Source organism: Gossypium hirsutum, chromosome A12 (assembly GCF_007990345.1).
Source record: "Gossypium hirsutum isolate 1008001.06 chromosome A12, Gossypium_hirsutum_v2.1, whole genome shotgun sequence".
Taxonomy (NCBI): domain Eukaryota; kingdom Viridiplantae; phylum Streptophyta; class Magnoliopsida; order Malvales; family Malvaceae; genus Gossypium; species Gossypium hirsutum.
The window spans coordinates 107,294,789-107,321,220 of record NC_053435.1 but is presented as its reverse complement, the minus strand read 5'-3'; the positions used below and the strand labels follow the sequence as shown (position 1 = coordinate 107,321,220).

Genomic DNA, 26,432 nt, shown 5'->3' with positions numbered 1-26,432 from the left:
TTAAGGATGAAATTGAAATGTTCAAAGAATCAACTCAGTGTCAAACTCAATTATGCATGTGACACAACATAGCCCTACAAATGTCCATTATTAGTTTGGAGTTTTAGGTTATAGTCAATATCAAATGGTCAGTCGATCGACATATATATTATCATATAATTGCAAACTTCGACATTGGACTTTAGCCATCCAATATCATATAATATATTTATTTAAATGCCAATCCCAAAAGATGGCTTTTATTTTTTTCCTTTGTTGACCTTTTAGGTTTCCACCAATATTAATGACTTAAACGACGTGGTATGTTTTCCAATAACTTGTTTAATTTTAATGGGCATTTTGGTTAATGCAAAAACACAACGCAGATTTATTTAAGGGTTAACTTCACTAAATGTCCTTAGTTTATTATTAAGATTTTTAAATTAATTCATAAATTTTAAAATGTTTTAATCGAGATTTTAAAAGATTAATTTTGTATCAGTTATGTTATTTCCTTAACTTAGCCGTCAAATTAAGTGTTAAATGTCAAGATATGTTATAAAACATATTTAAAATATATGGATTAAATTATTAATATGTGTAGGGTTAAAAAAAATCAAAAACCCATTCGAAATGTGGTGTTTGAACCATTTTTTATTTAATAAGTTAAAAATTGAGGTTGTTTGAATACAACAGAATTTTATTTTTATTTAATTCATAATTAGTTATTATTTTTATTATGAAAAAAATATATTTTGTAAATGAAATAGTAAAAATAACTTAAAATATTATGTAAATAATTACTTTTCGAAAAATAGTATTTAAAAGAGTTATAAATTTTTTTATTTACTTAAAATTATTTTTAAAAAATTATGAAAATTATCAAATAATGTCCAAAAACCGTAAAACAATACCTATATTGTAAAAAATAAAAAATAAAAACCCAAAATCAGTATAAAAAGACTGAGAACCAAATTGAGCCAAGCTGAATTATTACTGATGGTTCAAAAATTCAAAATAAAACAAATTGAATTGAACTCAACTCAACTTTATATGTGTGTACTTAACTCGTATATAATTTAGATATGACAAATGAAAAAAAAGAGTTATGTTACTAAAATTTAGGAATTAGAAAGGGTATTTCCTTTTTTCTTTTAGAACACGTATTAGAGCAAATTTAAATAATATATATAAACGTATTTACAATTTGACTCACACAATTTAAATACATTTCGCGTTAATTTTAAGCTGGCAATGGCTAAAATAATATTAGAACTTAATTAATATAATATAATATTAATATTTTAAATATTAGAACTAAATTATTTTAAAATATAAAATTCAGAAGTTGTAGTGCAATTAATCCATAGTAAATAAATTAAAAATGTATTTTGTGGTTACAAAGTTGAGTGCAAAGGCCACTAAGCTTACGTTTCTCTGCATTATTTAGCTTTGGAGGGGGGTCCTCTAAGTCGGAGATCGGCAGGTGCGCTGCTGAGTTTACACGTAGCCCATGAAATGGAAGCAAGTTTCAAGAAGAAAATCATGACCAATGCCGGTGCAGTCGTGTCACCGTCCACTAGCTATCACTTCTTTTTTTTTTGTCAATAATAAGTTTTATGTTTGGACTCTAATTTTGGACAAATTAGGTTTACCAGTATTGTCGTCGACTTGTCTTGTTTATGGCCGGCCTGTCTCTCTAATTCCTCAGAGATTAACGTTCTCGCATTCCATCTGCATGAGATTTTTCATCATACAATAAAGGTAAAAACAAGCTCACCTTTTCCCTGTAGTTTCATGTATGGTTTTAAAACAGTTAAATACCAAAAAGAAAAAAAAAACAAATAACGTAAAATAGTTAATAACAACAAGTGTTCGGTACAATTTCAACCAGGGACTCATGTTTAAATCTTGAGATAATATCGTTTGAGGCACAATCATAAACTCTAAACATAAAACCTATACTAAACTTAAAAAATATCAAAAAAATATTAATAATATTTTAAATCTCTTATTTATTAATTTAAAATTTATTTAGTTCTAAAAAATTTTAATTTTAATTTCTTATCCCCAATATAATTATTAATATTTATTTTTTGCTTTGTTTAAACGTGTTTGTTTATCATTAATGACATGTTCATTTAAATGAACATGTTTGTATAATTTAAATGAACTTATATATATACAAATAATTTTAGATAAAACAAAGGTATAATAATTTTTTCAGTCCTCCAATTTTACAAAACAATTAATTTAGCCTTCTATTTAATTTTTAGTCTCTTGTAACTTTTAAATTTATATTGTTTATCAAATCATCCTAAAATAAATAAAAAATAAATATTAGTTAACTTTACTATAAAGGATAATTATATTACATAAAATTTTATGCGAAAATTAAGCAAATGTATGTAATTATGAAGTTGGGGGTAAGTAAAAAAAATGATGAGAAATTAACTTTAGCTAATAGCTTAATTAGAGCGGCCTACCCTCTCAACAGTTTGGTCAAAGACATAAAGTACATAATGGCGATGTGATTAACCACCTTTTTGAAAAATTAAATATTTCCCAATGATAATATATTAAATTAAAAAGTTATTGATTTCTATTTTGGCTTCACTATGATTGCTCCAAATAATAATAATAATAATAATAAAGTCTGTGGGCTTAGCTTTGGTCAATTAAAATAATTTAAGCTTATAAATTTTCAAAATGATTTCATGGTATCTATTTTTTTATACAATACTTAAAATTAATCATATATAATTCCTTCTCAACTCATAAATAGTAGAATAATACGTTTCAAAGTCCTCGAACTCACGTCTTTCTGTATTGACAACAATATCCATATCAATCAAGCTAATACAAATAAGTGAAGATGAGTATAATAAAAAACATAAAAAACGTTAGGTGAATTTCTAAGCCCATGGATTAATTTATATTAATCCGAATTAAAAAAAGTTAATTTTCTTTCCCAATATCTTTTGGCTCTTACCAAGCCAAACTCGACAACTCATCAAATCAATTCAACAAATTCGAAATTAGGCAGTAAAATATATTAATCCAAACGAACCGTTTAGTTCGGTTGATAAAGTATATATTATTAGTAATTGAACGAAGTTACAAATGGTTGATAAAGTTTTAGCTCAATTGGTATTTATAATATTGTCAATGTAGGAGAACGTGGGTTCGAGTTCGCTGAAGCGTATTATCCTCCTATTTAATGGTCGGGCTGAGGCTATGGGTAATTTTAAATAGCGTATTGAAAAGAACATGTATTATAAGAATCTATAATGAACTTAATGTTCAAAAAAGAAAATAAAGTTACATAAAACCATTGATAAAATATAATCAATAAACCATTCTATGATAAGGCTTGCCATGCTTACATATACCTTCCTTTTTGTGTGAAAATAATAATAATAATGCAGAAATTATACAATTTAGTTTGGTCTAAAGCTCTCTTCGCTTTATTTTTATTCAGAGCTACTAAGACATCACGAGGACAATTGTCATAGATTTGGAGGCTTGTTTTTCCTTCTAAGCTCAATCTGGCCAAATAGTTAGTGACCCAATTTTTTTTCTCTAGGAACACGTTGAATTTGGGTCAATTTTAATTTCATAATTATTATCATCAATGGCTTTTATTTCCCACCGAATGAAATGCCATAATATTGCAAATCAAGCCTTGAATGTGTTGACAAAGATAGAGATTTTGAGTACTAATTTTTAATAAAAGGACCAGTGTGGTCGTTGATTTAATGCACATGGATAAATTTGTCACTTTCTAAAGTCGGGCGGGCAAAATACAATTCGACTATTAGTACAAAAGCCTCCGTAGCACTTTTACATATGTAAGATAGTTAATTAGTTAAGTTATTTAATTCAAAATTTTGAAATCAAGATTTTATACTATGGAGAATGAATCATTAATTGGTTTGAAAAATGATTTAAATTGATTCATTAATTTTCTAGAAGAGACCAAAGATGGAATTATCCATTCATTTAAGTGGTTAAAATGAACTAAATTAAAATATTAGATTTTAGGAAAGACTAGGAAGGGAGTGGTTGAAATAGTTAGTTAATCAGTTACAACTTAAAAACAAACAAAAAAAACAATAAAACTAAATCTAATTAGCAAGAGTACTAATTTTGTCAATAAAAAGATTTTACAAATAATTCTTTTTTATTAAGGAATGCCTTTTAGTGTAAAAATGATATATATGTACAATATATATAGTTATTTGATTGCAAAAGAAAAAGAAAATTGTATATATATTTATACATGGGCCCCTCCTAGTAGGGTATAATAGGAAAAACAACAATGATAAAAACAAAGCTATTTTCCATTTTATGATAATGACAAAATATTTTTTTTCTCTACACTAATATAATTAGTTTAAAAAAAGAAGAAGAAGAAGAAGAAGAAGAGAGAGCCCCTTTTAAAACAGTGGAATTATAATTATAATAATTCCATCATATGATTCATAAACTCTTGCTAGATTTTATTCTTCTATTGATCTCTTTCTCCAATTCTTCAAGTCCACCCACTTCCTCTAGTTCCTGTTGCACATGATCATATAATTAAATTAAAAAAAAGAGCAAACTTTTTTTTATTATTTATTAAAATTAAAGTTTTAGGTAATAGGTTACCTTAGGTCCTAGAAACAGCCCATATGGGACACCTTGGAATTTTTCTGAATGATGGAGCTGAAAAACGCCAAATAAAAACCCAAATAAATAAACTTATTTATTTAATTTTTAAAAGTTAAAATATGTATATACATATAAAATTGTGTGGAATTTATTTTTTTAAATTTAAATTTTATAAAAAATTACAAAATAGTAACTTAACTATTCAATTTTATTTTTTTGTGGTTGCTAATTGGCTAATGTAAAAATAGAAACACTCAAAAATTCAATATAGCTGAGTGACTAAAAAAGATAAAATTAAATAATTAAGTTAACATTTTATAACTTTTCATAGTTGAATGGCTAAAAATAAAAAATACTAATAATTCGGTGACTATTTTCTAATTTTTTTATAATTGAGTGATAAAAAATTATAATTAGATGGTGACTAATGTCGTTTACCCCAAAAATTTACTTACATGATAACAACCATATAAAAAAATAACTTTATACTGAATTTAAATTTAGTAGAAAAATTTTAATGGGAGTATCGAATCAACTTAACTAAATTCTTTAAAATAAATTAAAAACTTAAAATTGAACTTTTTAAAATAAATGTGGTGCATGTTAATTAACCTGGTGAGCCGCAGCAACTTTTCTGAAATAAGGCACGTCGGCAATAGGCCCCACCGGGAATCTCTTATGCACGAGACCATCGTGGACGAACATGTAAGCCATTCCAAACACAGTAATCCCAAGCCCCTGAAAGGGTATTATAGTCTTTTTGTTACTGAATAATAAACATGCAGACAAAAAACAGTTCGCTAATCCCAAGCTACTTTAATCAGGAACTAAACCGTTAATCAAGGAATAATATAAACATGAAAGATTCAGAAAGATTACGATAATGAAAAAAAGTAATAATTAAAGACCCAAAAAAATACAAACAAACTTACAGCACCAAAACATAGACCAGGTACAAGTCCTTTGTTGAAGAAACCGTAAGACAGAAGGGCTATAGCTGGAACGGCGTTTATAATGGCGAAAACGTCGTTTAGTTCGAATGGACCTTCTCTTGGTCGATGGTGAGACTGCCCAATAAAAACCCTAATTTAGTATTTCATTTATATGGCTTTTTGATGGTCGGGTCGGGTCGGATTCTGTTTACCTCATGCATATGCCATAAGGAAGCATGCCAGAGAGCTCGATGTGCCCATCTAGCCCAAAACTCCATGCCTACCTGAAAACCAAATGAAACCAAGTTTTTTTTTCAAACAATGAAATAAAAGCTTTATTACATAGAAAAAATGGAAGACATTGAACTTACGGCGGCGCCAACAGATAGGGCAAATGTGCCGAACATTTCAGACAGAGGCACTTCTCCTCCCTTACAAAAAAAAAAAACATGAAACAACCTTGTTCAGTAATTTGATCGTGGTATTAAAAATAAAAAAAGAGAGGAAAAAGGGAGAAGAAAACGGACCTCCATTTGCCATGAAAATCTATAATAAACAGCCATGATAGCCATGGAAGTGATACCGAAACTAGACATGACAGCAGCGACCAAGTAAGTGAACCTTTCGGATTTTTTTCTAGCTAATTTCTCCGCCACATGTGGAGGTATTAAGATCTGTTTGTTCCCAAAATCCTCGGAACCGGATCCTTCTTCTACTAGATTCACTAAGGTCTGGGGTTCAACATCTTTTTGTTCCTCCAACACGAAACAAATGGAAAGCCTTGTCTCCTTTCGAGCACCGTGTGTTAGCTGTGGGAGGCGAAGTAGAGGGTTGAAAACTAGCCTTTGCTTGGGTGAGGGATGAAATGAAAGGAAAGGTTTAAGGGGTACGGCGGCGGATAAGCCAGCCGCCATGGGAAATGAACTGCGAGAAGGTAAAAAACGGCGAAGCAATTAAGCTCCGGCGGAGGAGATGAAGGAGAAGAGAGACGGGTCGGTGCGGAGAGGGTAGAGGTTTTGGTCTTTTATAGAGGGAAAGGTTCAGTGCACGAAGACCACAACTTTGTGTGTGATTTTTGGGTATTGGGGAAGTTTATGGAATTAAAACACCCGCTTCCTCGTCATCGCATATATATTTTTTAAAATTTAAACAACAAAGTTTAAAAAGGGTAAAAAATTGTTTTCTTCATTTTTCCTATGATATTGGCCATTACCACTATGATAGTCTAATTCCACTCTAAAGGTAACACGTGGAGTATACGTTAACTTATAAAGTTAGATTACTTATTATGAAATAATTAATTTTCAACCCTCAAAATCTTTTTGTATGGCAATTCAACTGACATCTTTAGTTAGATCATCAATCTAATAAATAATTAAAAAATTTATTAAAAAAATAAAATTGTTGATTTAAAGATGGAGTCAATCTTAGTTTGGGTTAGTATATTTCTAAGTTCTCGATTGATCCGGCTTCCGTAATACTCCTATCTACCATAGGATGGCCCAAGTTGATATGAGCAATATTTAAGAAGAGTTGTTAATGTTTTCGACCGAATTAAGTCAAGATTTAATATAAAATATAGAGATAATATCATTTTTTGTCATTAAACTTGACAAATTTGTCTATTTTAGTACTTATATATTTTTTTCACTTTAGTACTTGAATTTGACAATTAGACTTATTTTGATCTTTAGATTTGGATTTTGTTAAGATTTGATGATGTGACTAGTGATCTTGAAACATAACAAATAATTTGGATTGAGAATCAATTAGTATGTTAGTCCGAACAAAGTAGTTGAATTGATTGAATCGAAAACTAATTGAAACTAAAAAAAATTGAAAACTATGACAAAAACCAACAGTAGAACATGTTGAACTAGTTTAATAAATTTTTTAATTTTTTTATGAATTTAATTTTTAATTAATTATGTAATTAATTATTATAGTTGTACCACCTAATCACCTGGAACTTTATATAATTTTAATATTTTCAAATGATGGTATGGCACAAACTCAAATTGTCATGTCATCAAACTTTTATATGTTTCAAGTTTGGGGATCAAAATATATTTAGTTGCCAAGTTCATGTACCAAAGTTGATTAAAAAAAATACATATACGAAAGCGAACCTAGATATCAAGTTCATGACCAAAAATTATATCATCCGCAAAATAAATTTCAAACCATAGCTTGAGCCCGAGCTCAACCTACACAAAAGGCCCATATCATTGTTTAAAAATAATAATAAAACATTAATTAAAAAAATAATATATACAACAAAATAAGTCAGGTCAAGTTTAAAAAATATAAATCCAGGCCAAGCGGATTGAGCTATCCAACCCATGAACAATTTTATGTTTAAAACATATTTAAACTCAAATTAAAATAAATTTAAAGAGTCCTTGTACATATGCAATTTAAATGTCAATAAATTAAAAAAAACTCTCACAAAAAATAAATTTTTAATTTTTTAATTACAAAATTAGAAAAGCTATCATGTTAGTCGATCTAAATAAGAGTCTTTACTATTTTAATCATCTTAATTTTTTTGTTAATTTAGTTACTCGAAAAATGCAATTGATCAATTTAGTCACTATACCATTAGATGGTAACATAATATTGACTATGCATTTTCTATTTTGGTTACTCTAAAAAGGAATCGTTTCTATTTTAATCACTCAAAAATTAGGGTAAACTACTTAGTTAGTCACTCTAAACAATAGTCATTCCTATTTTGGTCACCCAAAAAAATACATGAAAATATAACATTAGTTTTTTGTTACTATTTTAACAGTGGAATAGTTGGTCACCCAACTTTTAGGGCACTTTGATTTTGATCACCCAAAATAAAATCCTTGCAATTCCGTCATCTAATTTTTAAGGCGCTTTCATTTTAGTCACTCAAGCATTAAATTTCTAATGACGGTTGATTGTACACTCACCATATCATGTTTATACTTTCATTTTGGTCACCCAACTTCTAGATCGTTTTTGTTTTAGTCACCCCAAAAATATCATTTTTCCAAGTATTTATTAGGGAAGAAAAAAATAAGGATTAAAGTGAAAATGGGGGTGAAACTAAAATAATTCATTAAAATTTGTTAAACTAGTTTATACCCTTGCCAACAGTTCTATTTTTTTTTTCAATATTGAGAATTTAAATTTCTAAACATCAAAACTGATTGAATAAATTATTAAAAAAATGTATCCATTGATAGTGTTAGTCAATTTGTTACTATAATATTGAAATTAATTTAATTAATTAATTTAATCTTTTTATAAAATTTATTTTATGTTTCTAAACAAAAATAAAGTTAAATAATTCATATTTAATAATTTTCTACAAATTTTATTTTAATTATATGATCTCGAATCTTCTATGCTAAGCTAAAAGCAAAGAAACAATATTTACAATTAACTTAATTATTTAATTTTATCTTACTTGCCAAACAAAACCTAGAAAAAAATTCATTACTTCTTTACCTGAACGAAGAACAAGTAATTAATTTAATTAATTACAATGATTTTTTATTTTTATTTTTTAGCTTAGTATTGAAGATTCGAGACCATATAATCAAAAGAAATTTAAGTTTCATAGACTTTTATTAAATATGAGTTAATTGATTTGATTTGATCAAGGATAATCTAAAAATATAGAATAAAACTTTAAAATTTAGAAAATATTAAATTAATTAATTTCAATATTATAGTAACAAATCGGTTGATATTACCAAGGGATAAAATTCTTTTAAAAATTTATTTAATTTATTTTGATATTTTAAAATTCAAAATTATAATATTAAAAAAATAGAATTTTCAACTATGTAATAAGTATAATTTAACAAAATTTTAATGTATTATTTTAATTTCTACTATTTTTACCTTCGATCAATACTTAAAAAATATATTTTTTGGTGACAAAAATGAAAGTGTAAACATAATGTGGCATGTACAATTAACGACTGTTAAAGATTTAACGCTTAGTTGACTAAAATGAAAACAGCTTAAAAGTTAAGTGATGAATTTGTAAGGATTTCATTTAGGTGTCCTAAAAGTTGGATGAGCAACTAGTGAATTTACCCTTTACTTAAAAAGTGTTTACTGAATGGAAGCTTAAGCAGGCAGGGAAGAGAAGTGGGGACCATTTCTGTTAAACCAATCAAATGGTAGCCTTTAAAAAAATAATTGACCGCACAACCTGAATTGAACTTTGTCTTAACTGTCATGCCACGTAGTCAGTAGTACAGTTGCCTACTAACCTACCTATCAGTACCTTTTCGGAGATGTTGTGGTTTCCACGTGGGATCCGTTTATTGGGTATTATTAGAACACGCTTTCTCCTTTTAGCCGTTGAGTCGACCACCTGGCTAATGGTTCTTCCACCCACAGATTCCCTTTGGATCACGTTATACTGCTAACACTTTTTTTTAACCCAAGCTTGAGCTCAACTTGTTGGCTCAGCTTGTCTTCGGTCCGGTTAGGGTCCTGTCTGCATTCAACAAGTTGTTTGCTGGACTTGGTTTTTTTTTCAGCCAATGAATTTTTCAATGGTTGTTTGAATTAGGTTGAATAAAAAAATTAATTGGAATATCGGTTTAGTGAAAGAAATTAAATTGGTTAATTTAAAAATTAATTTTTAATTTTTTTATATTTATGATTTTTAATAAATTATTTAATTAAATCAGAGCGACCATTAAAATCGATCAACTAGTAATTTACTAAATTTGATTCTTCAATAAAATAGATTATGTGTTGGAATATATTAATATAAAAAATACAACACTTCAAAAAAATAAAATAAAAATATTGAAGGAGTTATACTTATACATGAATATTCTTAAATTTGTTTTATATTTATTTTTCATTTTATTATATCAACAACTATTGGTCTAAAATTTGAAGGTTGTATAAAATCTTTAGAAAAAAAAATGAAATCAGCTTTGTTTGATTTTTGAAAATATTTTTTTATATTTTTATTTTTATTTTAAAAAATATTTTTTATTTTCAAATTTTAAAGAAATTTAAAACATGTTTGATAAATATAATAAAAAATATATTTTCAATAGTGGAAACATAAAAAATGTTTTGTAACTATTTTTTATATAATAAAAATGTGAGAAATAAAATTTAAAAATCACATTTATATGAAATTTTGAATTATTATAATTAATTTTTTAATTACATTTAAATAAACTTAGATATATTTATTTATTAATCTTCAACTCTTTCTTTTCACCAATGAGGTGACGGAATATTATTCAATGGCCTAACATTAAATGTAAAATGAAATTAAAAACTAGCAATACAATTTTTGATAAAAAAAAGAAAGGCTAAATTCTTCTATTAGTTCTTGTAATTTATAAAAGTTGTAGATTTGATTATTTTTCTTGCAATTTATAAAAGTTGTAGATTTGATTATTTTTACTTTTTGTATTTTTATTTTTTAAATTTTAATTTTTACTGAACGGTAACTATTAAATTTATTAATTTAAGTTTTATTATTTCTAAAATTTGATATGACAAATATTTTATCATATGTGTCATGTTAGTTTATTATTTCATTACTCACCAATTAATGGACTAATTACTGTTAATTGCGTCAAAGCTGAAATTTTAAAATTCAAAAAGTATAAAGAATTAGAATAATTCGATAAAAAATTATATACTAAATCTATTACTGCACATGCAGTATAAGACTAGTAATTGAATCAGAGACGGATCCAGAGGGCCGGTAGGGGCCTTGACCCTCTAAAATAGAAAAAAAATTATTTAGGTCCTTTATAATTTATAAAATTTTAAATCAGCAATGGTAAAATTACATTTTGAGGCCCTAAAACGATAAAAATTTAATTTAATCCTCTAAAATTTATAAAGATATATATAAGCTATTAAAATGGCGAAATTATATTTTTACTATCATAAAAATATATAATTTAATTTTGTCCCCCAAAAAAATTCTGACTTCGTCCCTACCCTTAAGTCATATTTTTTAATCCACCACTGAATTGAATTAAGCCATGTAAGCATAAAATCACCATCCATCGAAAAAATAGTAACTAAAAGGGTAAACTGCACTGATAGTCATCCAACTATTAGCATATTTCCTTTTCAGTTACCCAACTATGAAAAATTACAAAATAGTCATCAAACTATTCAATTTTTTATTTTTGGTCACCAACTGTTAAATAGCTAAAGGGAAGATGAGATGGAAGCTTTCAAAATTAGCATAATAGCAACTTTAACCTTCAACGTTTATATATTGCGTCAATTTAGTTTTGATATTAAAAGTTTAACCATCGACGCTTACACATTGTGTAATCTATTTTTTTTTCAAATTTACTTTTTCTTTGTGACACTTTCACCTAAAAAGCTAAAAAATGTATCTACTAAATTTGATCAGAAATTTACCAAAAATTGAAACCCCAAAAAATCCAAGATGATAATTTTCATCTTTTCTTATTCTTTTAAAATTAATCCTTAATGTTACAAATAAAAGTAAAACTACAAAAATTAACCCTTAAATTATATAATGTGTAAATATTGAGGGTTAATTTTTTTGGAATCAAGACTAAATTGACACATTTTATAATTGTTAAGGGTTAAAGTTGTTATTATGCCAATTTTAAAAGCTGCCAAATTATCTTCCCATTTGTAATTTAATGATTAGTGAGCAAAAAATAAAAATTTAAATAGTTTGGTGACAAAAAATAAACAAATCAAATAATTAAATAATTATTTTATAACTTTTTATAATTAAGCGAGAAAAAAATATTAATACTTGAATGACTACATATGTAATTTACATAAAAGAGATTGGCCTAGGCACGCAAACTTAGGCTTTGTCCTTTTTATTCCAGTGAACGTTACAAGTTGATTCTCACAATAGAGCTCATATCTGAACATGGAGTTTTCAAAAAAATCTCAGGTAATGTATTTGTTTGCAATTTGCACTTCTTTAATTTATCTTTTTCCTTTCTTGAAAATATTGATGTTCTATTATTTAACTTTGATGGTGATCGATAAAATGCGACAAAGAAACTGAAACCTGTTCGTTGATTTGATTAGGTGTTTGAGACACTGATCTCGGCTATATTTTTATTGGAACTACTGAGACCGAATGTAGCAGAATTTCGAGCAGTGGGGCTTGCGACGAGCACCATCACGTTTCGGGCGCTGAATTGCCGCAAACATAGCGCGGTATTGACTGATTTTGGGGGGATCGGTGATGGTAAAACATCTAACACGAAGGCGTTCGAAGCAGCGATTATGAATCTAAGCCAAGTGGCGCCGGACGGTGGTGCACAGCTTATTGTGCCGCCAGGGAAATGGCTAACTGGAAGCTTTAATCTCACCAGCCATTTTACGCTTTTTGTACATAAAGATGCTGTTATTCTTGGATCTCAGGTACAATTTTTGAGCCTTGGATTTCTCGCTCACTCGTCTCAATACTTTGCTGATTTAATTGCAAGCGTGGCTACTAAACTTTAAACCATTTGAAGTAAGCTTCATATTTAAAATTTGTGAAATCAAATTATAAATAAATTTGTACTTATTGTAAAGATATTTTGGATTTGATTATTTTTTAAATTTGTTAGATCCAATTACTCAATACAATAAGTATACAAGTATTTGTTTTAAATATATTGTATGTCGATTTGAACAATCATTTAATGTCCAAGCTAATAGTTAGGTCGATAGAAAGACTTGATTAGTAGTTTGAGCATTCAATTAAACATTTTGAAATTTAGGACTGATTTAGATTTTGAGTTAAAATTTGAGGATGTTTAGTGAAATTAACCCTTTTTAAGTTTTTTAGTTGTTGGCTTTGGCGAAATTTGCCACTTTCAGGTTTAGAAATACCATCTACTTCTTGATTATATAATCCTATAATTTCGGCTTTTGATTTCAGTTAGGTCATAAAATTATCGGCCTCTTCCGTTAGTCAAAACATTTTAGGCCACTGCTACCGAACGTGGTATGAAAAGTGTGTGTGGGTCAACAACCTACCAAATTTCCAAGGACCAGAAATTTGGTTTGATCTTATTGAATTTGCTCCATATGTTAAAAACTGTAAATATTTGAATCAAACCCAATTTTATAATTTATTTTTTGATTAATTTTTAATTTTATATAATGTTTTATTTTTAAATAACAAAAAAACCTATGTAAGATGATATTTTTTTAAAAAAAAATATGAAGAACTGAACCAATGTGCACTTTGGTTTGGTTTTTAAAAAATTAAAATACTGCAATCTAATACACTAAAAACCTCTTAAATTAGTACATGTAAAGGCTTTGTGAATAAAAAAAGTTTTATTTAATTTAATAAATATATAAAAAATTATTTGTATATTAACCAACACAGCATGATAAAACATTATCACCTTCACTTTTTCTTGATAAGAAATTGAATAACTTTGAAGGAGATACATAATCTAGTTTGATCTTGTTTAAAAGCAATGTGATGGTGATAATAATTAATCCTGCTTGATGCTTGCTGAAACTAACCTTTGAAAATAACAAACAGGATGAATCGGAGTGGCCGCCTGTTGCTCTTTTGCCTTCATACGGTAGGGGAAGGGATGCCCCTAGTGGAAGGCTCAGCAGCCTTATTTTTGGCACCAACCTCACTGATGTTGTCATTACAGGTAACCCAAAAACACATTTAGCTTCTCCAAGCTTTTAATCAAGTGGGGGGATTAAGTATATGGCTTGTAATACAAGGTAACAACGGCACCATCGATGGCCAAGGTTCATATTGGTGGAAACTGTTCAGGGACAATAAAATGACTGTTACCAGGCCTTACATGATCGAGATCATGTACTCGAAACAAGTCCAGATATCGAATCTAACGTTGGTTAACTCCCCATCATGGAACGTTCATCCCATATACAGCAGTGATATAATAATCCAACACTTGACGGTTTTTGCACCGGTTGATTCTCCCAACACTGATGGAATAGACCCAGGTTTGTTTTGTTTTTGGATTCGCAGGTACAACATGTTTGTCATAGTTGATATGATGTTTTGACGGTGTATGTTTTTTGTTTCAGATTCGTGCACGAATACCCGTATCGAAGACAGTTTTATCGTCTCTGGAGACGATTGCATCGCTGTTAAAAGTGGCTGGGATGAATACGGGATCAAATTCAACATGCCGACCAAACAACTAGTGATCAGAAGGTTCGCTTGCATTTCCCCAAGCAGTGCCACCATTGCTCTCGGGAGCGAGATGTCTGGCGGAATTGAAGATGTAAGAGTCGAGGACGTAACGGCGATCAATACGGAATCCGGTGTGAGGATCAAAACTGGGGTGGGAAGAGGAGCTTACGTCAAAGACGTTTACGTTAGGAATATGACGTTGAATACGATGAAGTATGTGTTTTGGATGACGGGTGATTACGGCTCGCATCCGGATGCGGAGTTCGACCAAAACGCGTTCCCTGTGATCAAAGGGATCAATTATAGAGACATTGTGGCCGATAACGTCACCCAATCGGCACAACTGGACGGGATCGGAAAGCATCCATTTACGGATATTTGCATTTCCAATGTCAACATCAAATTGGCTGCAAAGCCAAAGGGGGTGCAATGGAACTGCAGTGATGTTCAAGGAGTTACCAATCGTGTGAGCCCTGAACCATGTAACTTGTTGCCTCGAAAGGAAATTGATTGTCCCGTCGCTAAGGATAGACTGCCCATTGAAGATGTCCAGTTAAAAACTTGTTCGATCAGCGGAAACTTTTAATAATTTTATCTATTTTATAGTTTGAAATTAGTCTTATTAAAGTGCAGCTAATATTATAAAACTTTTCCGATTGTGATCTGTTCTAGGAACGTTTCAGTTCATATATTAGGTGCTTAGGAAAATGGTTGATAGGTGTTTTTTAAAGCTTTAGGTATAGAATATAGTATGAGTTAAATATATGGGCGGATGAGCCTAGCCCAAATTCTTCTAATTTTATTTGGTCCGAGATTTCTGCTCGTAAATTGGGCTGGGCTAAGTTGAAGCTATAAAATGAATATTATTATATTAATACGTTGTATGAGTCCGGATCAACTAGGCTCACGGACAACTCGGCCCCTTCTCTAAATGAAATATATTTTATTTATTTATGAAAATAAATTAGATTTATTTATAAAAATAAATTAAATCTAAAAATTCTCTTTTTCTTTTTGGTTTCTTTATACTTTAATTAAACTAGATAGATGTTTATATTGAGTTCAACCTTTGAGGGGTTATTAATATAAGGACAAATCTTTTAAAATAATTATATATGAATCTAATATTTACAAAATAAATGTTTTAATGGAAGTCAAATCTTTTAAAATGATTAAATAAAAAGGTAAACTTCAAATGAATGCTTTTCAAAAATAATATATCAAATATCAAATTATGTTTTTATCTTTTAAGTAATATTTTATTCTGAAAACATTGATAATCATTTGATTTTTACTCAAATTAAATTGAAAAATCTAAACATTTTTACAAAGATTAAGCCTAATTTATTTAACCCTTACATTTACAATATTCTAAATTGAATGTTTAGCCATTAAAATTTAATCCTTTATACAAACCGTAAGCTTGTGCGAGCTTATACACTTTTTTTTTTTTAAAATATTTTAGAAGTATATTATTTTTATCAAAATTTTTAATTTTTGAAAATACAGCATAAAGGATAAATTGAATCAGTGGAGCATATACTAATCAACGATCATCCACAAAAACGGTTACCTGAATGGGAACATTCGAGATAATCATAGCTGGCGCGAACATTCTCGACTCTCTTCCTAAACCGCCGGTTCACCCAGCCGAACTAAAACGTCACCGCAAAAGACAATTCGAATTCATAAACGAACACCGTTGACTCGCTTACAAACAGAAAGAAAATCACGAAAACGCCATCGTTTCATAGAACCATCCAGAACCTCTCACCCGCCCCCTTCTTTTTCCCTCGCTAAAATAATATACGCTGAGAAGAAGGGACTAGAAGAACTTCATTCAATATATAAATACCTTCAAATTCTTTTCTCTGAAATCAGATCAGTTCTCTGTTATACAAAGCAAAGTATAAAACCCCTAGCTTCCTTTGCTCACCTTTCTTTTTCAAATTTGCTTTGTTTTTCTGTTCTGTTTGGTTGTGTAGTTCTCTGTTATACAAAGCAAAGTATAAAACCCCTAGCTTCCTTTGCTCACCTTTCTTTTTCAAATTTGCTTCGTTTTTCTGTTCTGTTTGGTTGTGTACGAGGGAAATGGCGGACGTGCAGATGGCTGACGCAGAGACCTTTGCCTTTCAGGCTGAGATCAATCAGCTTTTGAGTTTGATCATCAATACTTTTTACAGTAACAAGGAGATTTTCCTTCGTGAGATTATCAGCAATGCCTCTGACGTACGTATTCTTTATCTCTCTGTTTTTGCGTTTTCTTTTCTGTTTAATAAATATTCCTACGGCTAAGGTTTGCATTCGGATGCTTGATGTTTGGAATGAACTTTTTTCCTGATTGGCCTAGTGTTTGGCGCCCTTTTTTGTTCAAAGTGGTGATTTGCTCTTTGATGATATTTTATGGATGGTAAATCAATTTGTTTTACGGAGTATTTAGAGATTGTAATTCGTAGTGGTTAGGTAACTTCATTTTCTGTAGAAGATGCGGATTCATGTATCTGTTTAAAGTTCAGATTCCTTTATTATCTGCAATTTTATTTTGAGTGCTACTATTGAAATTTGAAATTTGAATTAGTTTAGTTATTTGATAGGTATTCGAATATTTTTGATCTTCTGGAAGTTCAATATAGAAACATTTTATAATAGATTTTGATGTTTTAATTGTAATTGCCTTTTTTTTAACTAAAATTTTAATTGTAATTGTTACTCTGGAAATAAAATGGATATGAACTCGTTTTGAATTTAGATCTTAGAATATTCCGATTTAAGTTTTCTTTATGTGATGGTGTGTAGGCATTGGATAAAATTCGATTCGAAAGCTTGACTGATAAGAGCAAACTAGATGCTCAACCTGAGCTTTTCATTAGGCTTGTACCAGACAAGGTTAGCAAGACCCTCTCCATCATCGACAGTGGTATTGGGATGACTAAAGCAGGTTATATTTGTATTAACATTCTTAAATCGCCTGCCATAGTGTTGATAGTTTGTGGTAATTGGTACTACCAAGTCTACCATAGATTCTTGACTTGAGCTTTGTTGTTCGTATATGCAGATTTGGTGAATAACTTGGGTACAATTGCAAGGTCTGGTACCAAGGAGTTCATGGAAGCATTGCAAGCTGGAGCTGATGTTAGTATGATTGGACAATTCGGTGTTGGTTTCTACTCTGCTTACCTAGTTGCTGAGAAAGTCATTGTGACCACCAAGCACAATGATGACGAGCAGTACATTTGGGAGTCTCAAGCTGGTGGCTCTTTCACGGTCACCAGGGATGTTAATGGAGAGCAACTCGGTAGGGGTACTAAAATTACTCTTTTCCTTAAGGAGGATCAGGTAAACATTTTGCTTATTTTCTAATGAAAATGAACTTTAGTGTTTATAATTTAGGAAAGCTAAATGGTTGTTTCTAAATTGAATTTACAGCTTGAGTACCTGGAGGAAAGGAGGATTAAGGACCTTGTGAAGAAGCACTCTGAATTCATTAGCTATCCGATATACCTCTGGACCGAGAAGACAACCGAGAAAGAAATTAGTGACGATGAGGAAGATGAACCCAAGAAAGATGAGGAAGGAAATGTCGAGGATGTTGAAGATGATGAGTCGAAATCGAAGAAGAAGAAGAAGATCAAGGAAGTTTCTCATGAATGGCAGCTCATCAACAAGCAGAAACCGATCTGGTTGCGAAAACCTGAGGAGATCAGTAAAGAGGAGTATGCCTCTTTCTACAAGAGCTTGACTAATGATTGGGAGGATCATCTTGCTGTCAAGCATTTCTCTGTTGAAGGTCAGCTCGAGTTTAAGGCGATCCTGTTTGTACCGAAGAGGGCTCCATTCGATCTCTTTGACACGAGGAAGAAGATGAACAACATCAAGCTATATGTTAGGAGGGTGTTCATTATGGACAATTGTGAGGAGCTAATCCCTGAATACCTTGGGTTCGTGAAAGGTGTCGTGGATTCCGATGACTTGCCGCTTAACATCTCTCGTGAGATGCTACAACAGAACAAGATTTTGAAGGTGATTAGGAAAAACTTGGTGAAGAAATGTATTGAGATGTTCAACGAGATTGCTGAGAACAAGGAGGACTACAACAAATTTTACGATGCTTTTTCGAAGAACCTAAAGTTGGGTATTCACGAAGACAGCCAAAACAGGGCCAAGTTGGCTGATTTGCTCCGATACTACTCGACGAAGAGCGGTGACGAGTTGACGAGCTTGAAAGACTATGTCACCAGAATGAAGGAGGGCCAGAAGGATATTTATTACATCACTGGTGAAAGTAAGAAGGCCGTTGAGAACTCTCCGTTCTTGGAGAAACTGAAAAAGAGGGGATATGAAGTTCTTTTCATGGTGGATGCCATTGATGAGTATGCGGTCGGACAGTTGAAGGAATACGACGGCAAGAAGCTTGTCTCTGCCACAAAGGAAGGTTTAAAGCTCGAGGACGAGACGGAGGAGGAGAAAAAGAAAAAGGAGGAAAAAAAGAAGTCTTTTGAAGATCTCTGCAAGACAATCAAAGATATCTTAGGTGACAAAGTGGAGAAAGTTGTTGTCTCCGACAGGATTGTAGACTCACCTTGCTGTCTGGTCACCGGAGAGTACGGATGGACTGCTAACATGGAAAGGATCATGAAAGCGCAAGCTTTGAGAGATAATAGCATGAGTTCTTACATGTCCAGCAAGAAAACAATGGAGATTAATCCCGATAATGGAATAATGGAAGAGCTAAGGAAGAGAGCTGAAGCCGATAAGAATGATAAGTCCGTTAAGGATCTCGTACTGTTGCTGTTCGAGACTGCTCTATTGACCTCTGGGTTCAGCTTGGATGATCCGAACACATTCGCAGGTAGAATCCATAGAATGCTGAAGCTGGGTCTGAGTATTGATGAGGACGGGACCGGTGGTGATGATGCGGACATGCCTACTCTTGAGGAAGATGAAGCTGAGGGAAGCAAGATGGAAGAGGTGGATTAAAAAAATCATAATTAATTTCACTTTTCTGCTTTCTGATGATTTCATGGTTTTGGTTTTTGTCAAAAAATGGAGTCCTACAGGGAGTTGTCTGTGTGTTTTCTCGTCTCTTTTTTCTTTTTCTTGCTGTCCAAATGTTATTAATGATCTAAAATATTAAGCAAAATGCTGTTCAGTTTTCGTACTTTTTTCTGTAACTTGCATCATAGATTAGAAAAGAGTAAATAATGAAACGAAGGGTAAAAACATAGACGATCAAGTCGAGCTCAATGAAAAAAAAAATTTCAAAATCCAATTAGCATTGTTAAATATTGGACCAGATGGTACGGTATTATAACTTCCCTCACCGAGGATGTTATTATATATTTTTATTTAAAACTATTAAAATCTTGATTATAATAAAATTAAAACTCATTAACATTTTAAATATTTAATTTTTCTATTCAAAACAATATTTATTTGATTTTATATCAAATATAATTACAGTGAAATCTGAATTATCTCAAAACCTCATCTTATTTTTATAAATATACTTATGTTTTTAAATTCAGTATAATCCTAAATGATTTCACCGCCTACCCAGATTTCAAAGCAAAGGAAAAAGAAATTGCAGCCAACATATCGATGGTAAAAGGGAATAAAACTGGAGCCCATTTAAGCACTAAGGCCGATATAACACATGAAATTTACCCTGAAAGCAGGCTGGGAATCTGCTGGGGCACCTCCGTTATCACCACCCACTCGCCGAGGATCTCCACGATAACCATTTCTATCACCCAACCTCGAATGTTCTTGTTCAAATCAAGGAAGCTCCCTAAACAAGCCGAATACTTCGTTACTGAGAGCAATCACCGGGAACGATAAAAGAAAACTAGAATGATTTACAATCTAAAAGAGATTTTACCAAGGGTTAATTAAATTAAAATTTTCGGATGTAAATTTTGTAATTTTTTAAAAATTATGTGATCAAAAATGTAAATTAATTAACAGTTTAATAATTTTGCATGTCATTCATTTTTTTTAATTTGAAGTTTGAACTATTTGTTATCAAAATAATTATTTTTTCTCAATTTGATACTTAATTTTTCTTAGCTGCAGAACTGCTTTACATAAATAGTGCGGTTGAAATGATCTTTAATCTCTATCAAATCATTATTTTAAACAAAAAATTAGGTTAAATTATATAATTAGTCTTATATTTTTTTATTTTAAGTAATTTAAAAAAGATTATGTTTTTCTGACTTTTTTTATATTGTCTTCTACTTTTCTATCTGTTTTTCTTCTTTCTCTATCTCTTTTAATGTAATTTTTTTTATATTTTTTATTTGTTAAAATTAAAGAAAAAAATTAATTGTTTAAAAAAATAAAAATATAGAGACTAATTTTAACATGTAGTATATCAATCTGTTTTACTTTTTAATATGAAGAAATATATATTTGCAAATATCAAAATCCATAAATATCATTGCAGTAAAAACGTATAAAGCTTTAAGTGTAAAAAACATATATATATATGGAAACAAATAAAGCGAAGATATTTGTGACTGGAAAAGAATGAGTTCTTTTCAATATACAATATATTTTGATTGGGACGGTTGATGTTGATGGCAATTATTAAATTCATAAATATCTAACTTAATGTTCAACTAAGTAAAACAAATAAAAATATCTAAGCAAAAAATCTTCTTCCCGGGTCTTCATTCTGAGAGTGGTGAAAATGTTGTCACTGATCTTAAACAATAGAGGGGAGAGATCCCAAAATAATGGGCACTACTCGGAAAAAGCCTCCGACGAGAAAGGCAAAGCCCTAACGCAAAGCTAAACATTATTTTTCTGAAAGCGATTCCCATGACGACGAAAAAACAACCGGAGAGTGGTGAAGAGCTACCCAACAATCAAAGTAAAGACAAAAAAAAAAGGGTATGACTAGTCCAGAAGGTTGCCAGTGACGTTGAAAATATCCCAACGGTGAAGGAAAAATACAATGAGATACGACTGACACAAACCAACGACGATGCAACTCTCGATTAACCAAATAAAAGCAAAATTCCCCCAAAGACGTAAAAGTTTATGGGTTTTGGAGACAACAAAGCATTGTTTGATCCATTATTATTTGACCATATTAGGTGGCCTTTGTTATTTTCATATCTTAAAATTTCCAATCCTGCATTTCTGAACACTTTATTAAGATACACCTTGAATTTACCCTATCAAATAAAATACTAACATTTCCAGTGATTTTTATTATTAACGAATATGTAATTGAATTTATTTTATTTATTCCAAGTAAAAAGTTAATGCATTTATCGCACATGATTAAGTATAAAATAAATTTTAAATATTTAATATATATTTGTAATAAAATATAATTTGAATTTGAATTTGACAACATTTTAAATAAATTTGAAATATTTTTTTATAATTTTATAGTAAAAACGTATTGTACAACAAATATGAAAAGCAATTTTGTCTAACAATTTATGGTTGTGTGAAAATAATTCCCAAAAATATATATACAAAACCAATCTGAGAAAAAAAGTTTACCCTTCACTCAAACCCCAAAGAGCCATGCTAAACCCCAAATCTCACCCCCAGAAATTTCTGGGAAGAAAAGAACAGCTTTATACAGCTCTATTCCGCTTAGAGCTGTCCAATGACCGAGCTTGAATAATGTTTTTTTCTATCTCACATCCTATTCAGCTCAAATTCAGTTTAAATAATAAAAAATACTATTAAATTTATTTAATATTTTGGATAGTGAAACAAGCTTTTGGGCTGGCCGGGTTGGCCCCAAAACGAGCCTAAGTTTGAAACTTTTTTAAAACTAAACTGCAACTCAACCCGACCCGACTATGGACAGCTCTAATGCAAACAATGCAATAAACAATGAAAAAACAGATTTTTGTATATAATATAACCCAAAGCAGCATTAGCCCAGCTTCTTACACAAATACTATGTGCATATACCAACATAGCATATATATATTTATAAACAAGCAGTCAAAACTTGAATACACAAGACACTGTATTGTACAAAATACCCCCTTCAAAAAAAAAACCAAAAAGATAAGCACTGTACACTCTCTTTGCCATTCTTTTTCCTTTCATTCTGCTGCACCCAGTTCTCTCACAGTGTATATACACGATCGCAGAATGGGGGAAATTATTCGGAAAATTTGCAGCCGGTGATCCTAACAAACAATAAATATACTAACGGAACATCATATAGTATATGTCGCTTTTTGATTCTAGAGCTTCTTGGCATGAAAATAGAGTCCATATTAATTATGTATGAGATAAAAGATGGTATGATAAAAGATGAAATTAAAAGCAAATGCCATCACCTACCTTATTAAGTAATTTCCAGACAGGTCATTGTCAAGTACCGACGGCTTTACACGCACCACCATGATAAATTGTCTCTGTGTCAATCTCGTAGGAAGAAAGCAGCTTTCTCTGCATCAAAATATAAAAATGTAACTCAACGTTTTTTTTTTTTTAATTATGAAGGGAATGAAAGATTTCAAAAGTCCCACAAAATAAACCAAAGAAAAGACTCCCAGCAAGAACGTTAAAACGAAACTACACCTTTTATCAGATGACAAGCAGGGCTATGCTAAATAGTCATGCTACATCAAGACTTCACACTATAACATTAAAAAAAGAGAGGCGTGCCGTTATTCATTCCGTTCTATTCCAGCTAAACAGCCGAGACGTGATGTTCTAACAAAACATTTTGTGTTTTAGAGTATGAGAAAGTATCATGGAACAACTTTTAACAAGCCAAATAAATCATACAACAGAGCATTACACTCGAGATAGATCTATAATATCAAAAGAATTCATCATTTCTTAGTCAAACTGTCATATTTATAACATGAAACTCATGGCAGTTTACATGGCAGAAAGCACAGGGATGCAAACTGTCGAAACCAAAGATGATGGCCCACTGATTTATGCTAGGCAATAATGCAATTCAAATCATATCTGCCAAAGGAAATATCTCGATATTCAACCATTTGACCCATTATAAAAAGAGCAACACTACTATGAAGAGATCTACCAAAGCAAAGAAGGATACCAAGTACCAGAGCATTACAAATTTCACTAATCTAGTTGCCTCACCCTGGAGGAAGAAGTAACCATCAGTAAGAGCTAGAAACTCACATGATCCTCGAAATCAGGACTTGTCAGATTGATGGAGAGGTTTCTCATCAACAACAGCACCTGAATAACAGAATGAAATATAAGCAATGACAAATGTTGCATGATCAAGCAAGATTGTATAAAATGTCATGGTCACACATATATACCGTTTCAATGTCTATGGGATCCATCTTTTTAAGTTTCTGGAGATGACCGGTAGTGTTTGGATCAAAGACACTGCCAATAAAACTGTATACTTGAACAAAGTCAGGCAACACTGCATCAAGCAAAAAGCCATTTTAAAGGATGTGAGGATAATATAACTTATAAAAAATTAAAATATTCAATTAGCACTAACACAAACCTCTTAGTGCATGACCATGATTTCCCTGATTAGTCATCTCTCCAATTTGTCGCCTCTGTGGGGTGCTCATTGAGCTGCCCCTAGATTTATTGGCCATTCCAGAACCTATAATTGAAAGTATACATCAAATAATCAACACCTTGACTCCTAAGGGGTCACTGCCACCATAAATGAAATGATAGAATTAGGAAGAATAAGAAACCTTTTTTAGCTTGTGAGAAACTGATGGTTTGTTCATTGTGTGTCCAGGAAGACGCAGCAGTAACAGGGTTCATAAGCATCAATGAGGGATCAGATCTCAGAACACATCCAGTGTCAACTAATGCATTCGATGATTGAAGAGACCCTGATGCTTGTGGCTGTACATGAACTGCCAGATGTGACACAGAGAGTCAGGATTTCTTCTGTTGAGTTTTTTCTGTGATCACTGATCATACTTTGGATAAAATATTCTCACCATTTTTTGAGGCTTTCAGTGGATATGGATGAGCTGCTTTCCTTTTAGGTCGAGGTGGAGGTAGGTGTTCATTTGTTCCATTCTTCTGAACCTTTAGAAAATATTTCTGGGCATGACTACGAATCTGCAAAAAAAAGGGCACGTCATTTTAAATGTTTGTTATGGGCATTGTCACCCACAGATAATTGTTAAAAACAAACAACCACTAATTAGAAACTACACTGGTTTTCACATCATCACAAATTTGTTGCCTCTTACCGAAACATCAGAAAGCCTAGGATCCAGGGGAGAGATTACTAACTACGATTGAAAGGAATAAAAGATACCCTTCATTCCTCAACCACCCTCCCGCTTCTTTCCTTTCAAACTGCAAAACGAAACTCGACTGAAAGGAATAAAAGATATCCTTCATTCCTCAACCACCCTCCTGCCTCATTCCTTTCAAACTGCAAAACGGAACTTGTCTAAAGTAATAAAAGGTTAGAAACATTACAGCTTACCTGAATAACAGTCTTTGACCCGACAAATGCTTCGATCTTTTTCCAGTCACGGTCAAATCTGAGCATAATCAATCGAACAGCAACAATTAGCAAGAGCAGGAAAATCTTTTCGATGAACAAACTCATGCAAAGTGCATAATTCAAAAACTCAGAACCAATGATACATATTATACTATAACAGTTTTAGCCAGATTTGGTGCATGAATTCAAATATATGCAAAAAAGGCTTTATCAAAATTCAGTGCCTTTTCACTTGTCCATAACAAATTACAGTCATCCAAATATCCAATTTTCAACTAATAAGTATAAAATTCTTTTCAACAAGAACCGATTTAGAAATTTCAAATCAGCTTCTTAGTAATTAAGGGAGAAAAACAAAAGCTTTCAATATCAAATTCAAGTCAAAAGGTTAAAACCGACACGCAAAATAACAAACGTAAACCATTTCCAAACGAAAAAGGGAAAAAAACCCTAATTTGAAAAGAAGCAAAGGAATTTCCTATAATTAGAGAGAGAAAAGATTTAGAATTTACAGCTGGAGAGCCTCGAGGAACTTGTCGTGTTCAGGTTCAGTCCAGCTCTCTCTGGACTTGGTTATGGTGTAGGGCTTTCGGATTTTCTTATTCGGATCCTCGGAAGATGAAACCGTGGAAGCCGCCGCATCTGTGGCGGCGAAGGGTCCCAGGCCTGGCAACGCCATTCCGGTAGGATCCAGGTAAAATCCCTCGGCCGGGTTCGGGTTTTTCGATACCATGTAAGATTTTCGGGAGGGTTTCTTTTTTTTCCCCCTTATAATGTTAGCTTTTTTGAAGTACAACGAACAATGTGGCGTTTGGAGAAGGCAGTTGAGTTTGTATATAAAGGGCTCTCAGGATGTGGATTAGATGCTACGTGGCCTCCATTCGAGATTTAAATATAGCGAATACCAGTCTGCCACGTGTATTTTTAATTGTTTATACGTTAAATTTGTTTTGCTAACAGTTCTTAAGAGGCATTTCATAATATTACCTTCCATTTTAATTTATAATTAGAAATAATTTATTAATTACTATTAAAAAAAATTAGATGCCTTATAAGCAATATATATGCTCATCAGAAATTATGTTATCTGTTGTAATTAAAATTAATTCAGACAATACATTCAATTTCCAAAAAAAATAAATAAATTTTGTTGCCAATATAATAAAAAATAAAAATTTTAAAAATTATAATTATTCCAAATAAAACGTTATTAAAGCGGCATCAGCAACGACAACTATGTGTA

At 31.1% G+C, this 26,432-nt stretch overlaps 4 protein-coding genes across 11 annotated transcripts; 2 read left to right on the top strand and 2 right to left on the bottom strand.

Moving 5' to 3' along the window:
- Nucleotides 1-4,304: 4,304 nt before the first annotated feature.
- On the bottom strand, nucleotides 4,305-6,662 carry LOC121211198 (beta-carotene 3-hydroxylase, chloroplastic). Its single transcript, XM_041083704.1, has 7 exons — nucleotides 6,092-6,662; nucleotides 5,936-5,995; nucleotides 5,777-5,848; nucleotides 5,565-5,699; nucleotides 5,245-5,370; nucleotides 4,630-4,686; nucleotides 4,305-4,539 (listed from the first exon to the last, which is right to left on the bottom strand). The coding sequence occupies exons 1-7, from the start codon at nucleotides 6,476-6,478 to the stop codon at nucleotides 4,462-4,464; spliced, it is 915 nt and encodes a 304-aa protein (XP_040939638.1). The 5' UTR covers nucleotides 6,479-6,662; the 3' UTR covers nucleotides 4,305-4,461.
- Nucleotides 6,663-12,375: 5,713 nt separating this feature from the next.
- Nucleotides 12,376-15,602, top strand: LOC121211197 (probable polygalacturonase). The gene is made up of 5 exons (XM_041083702.1): nucleotides 12,376-12,489; nucleotides 12,630-12,968; nucleotides 14,092-14,212; nucleotides 14,289-14,534; nucleotides 14,619-15,602. The coding sequence occupies exons 1-5, from the start codon at nucleotides 12,466-12,468 to the stop codon at nucleotides 15,311-15,313; spliced, it is 1,425 nt and encodes a 474-aa protein (XP_040939636.1). The 5' UTR covers nucleotides 12,376-12,465; the 3' UTR covers nucleotides 15,314-15,602.
- Nucleotides 15,603-16,577: 975 nt separating this feature from the next.
- Nucleotides 16,578-19,885, top strand: LOC107944964 (heat shock protein 83). Its single transcript, XM_041083700.1, has 5 exons — nucleotides 16,578-16,676; nucleotides 16,776-16,956; nucleotides 17,524-17,665; nucleotides 17,783-18,063; nucleotides 18,154-19,885. Exons 2-5 carry the CDS (start codon nucleotides 16,819-16,821, stop codon nucleotides 19,702-19,704), a joined length of 2,112 nt encoding a protein of 703 aa, XP_040939634.1. The 5' UTR covers nucleotides 16,578-16,676; nucleotides 16,776-16,818; the 3' UTR covers nucleotides 19,705-19,885.
- A 239-nt stretch (nucleotides 19,886-20,124) lies between these two features.
- Nucleotides 20,125-26,002, bottom strand: LOC107947321 (protein REVEILLE 6). Of its 8 annotated transcripts, none has more exons than XM_041083701.1 (9): nucleotides 25,702-26,002; nucleotides 25,169-25,226; nucleotides 24,669-24,792; nucleotides 24,414-24,581; nucleotides 24,212-24,316; nucleotides 24,015-24,124; nucleotides 23,869-23,928; nucleotides 23,050-23,157; nucleotides 20,125-20,515 (listed from the first exon to the last, which is right to left on the bottom strand). In XM_041083701.1, the coding sequence occupies exons 1-8, from the start codon at nucleotides 25,920-25,922 to the stop codon at nucleotides 23,080-23,082; spliced, it is 924 nt and encodes a 307-aa protein (XP_040939635.1). In that variant the 5' UTR covers nucleotides 25,923-26,002; the 3' UTR covers nucleotides 20,125-20,515; nucleotides 23,050-23,079. The 8 variants fall into 8 exon arrangements, 6 of the variants coding, with proteins under 6 accessions (XP_040939635.1, XP_016737432.2, XP_016737431.2 ...); XR_001697081.2 differs by lacking the exon at nucleotides 20,125-20,515 and adding an exon at nucleotides 22,589-22,955 and having other exon boundaries at nucleotides 23,827-23,928; XR_001697082.2 differs by lacking the exon at nucleotides 20,125-20,515 and adding an exon at nucleotides 22,589-22,911 and having other exon boundaries at nucleotides 23,827-23,928.
- Nucleotides 26,003-26,432: the final 430 nt, after the last annotated feature.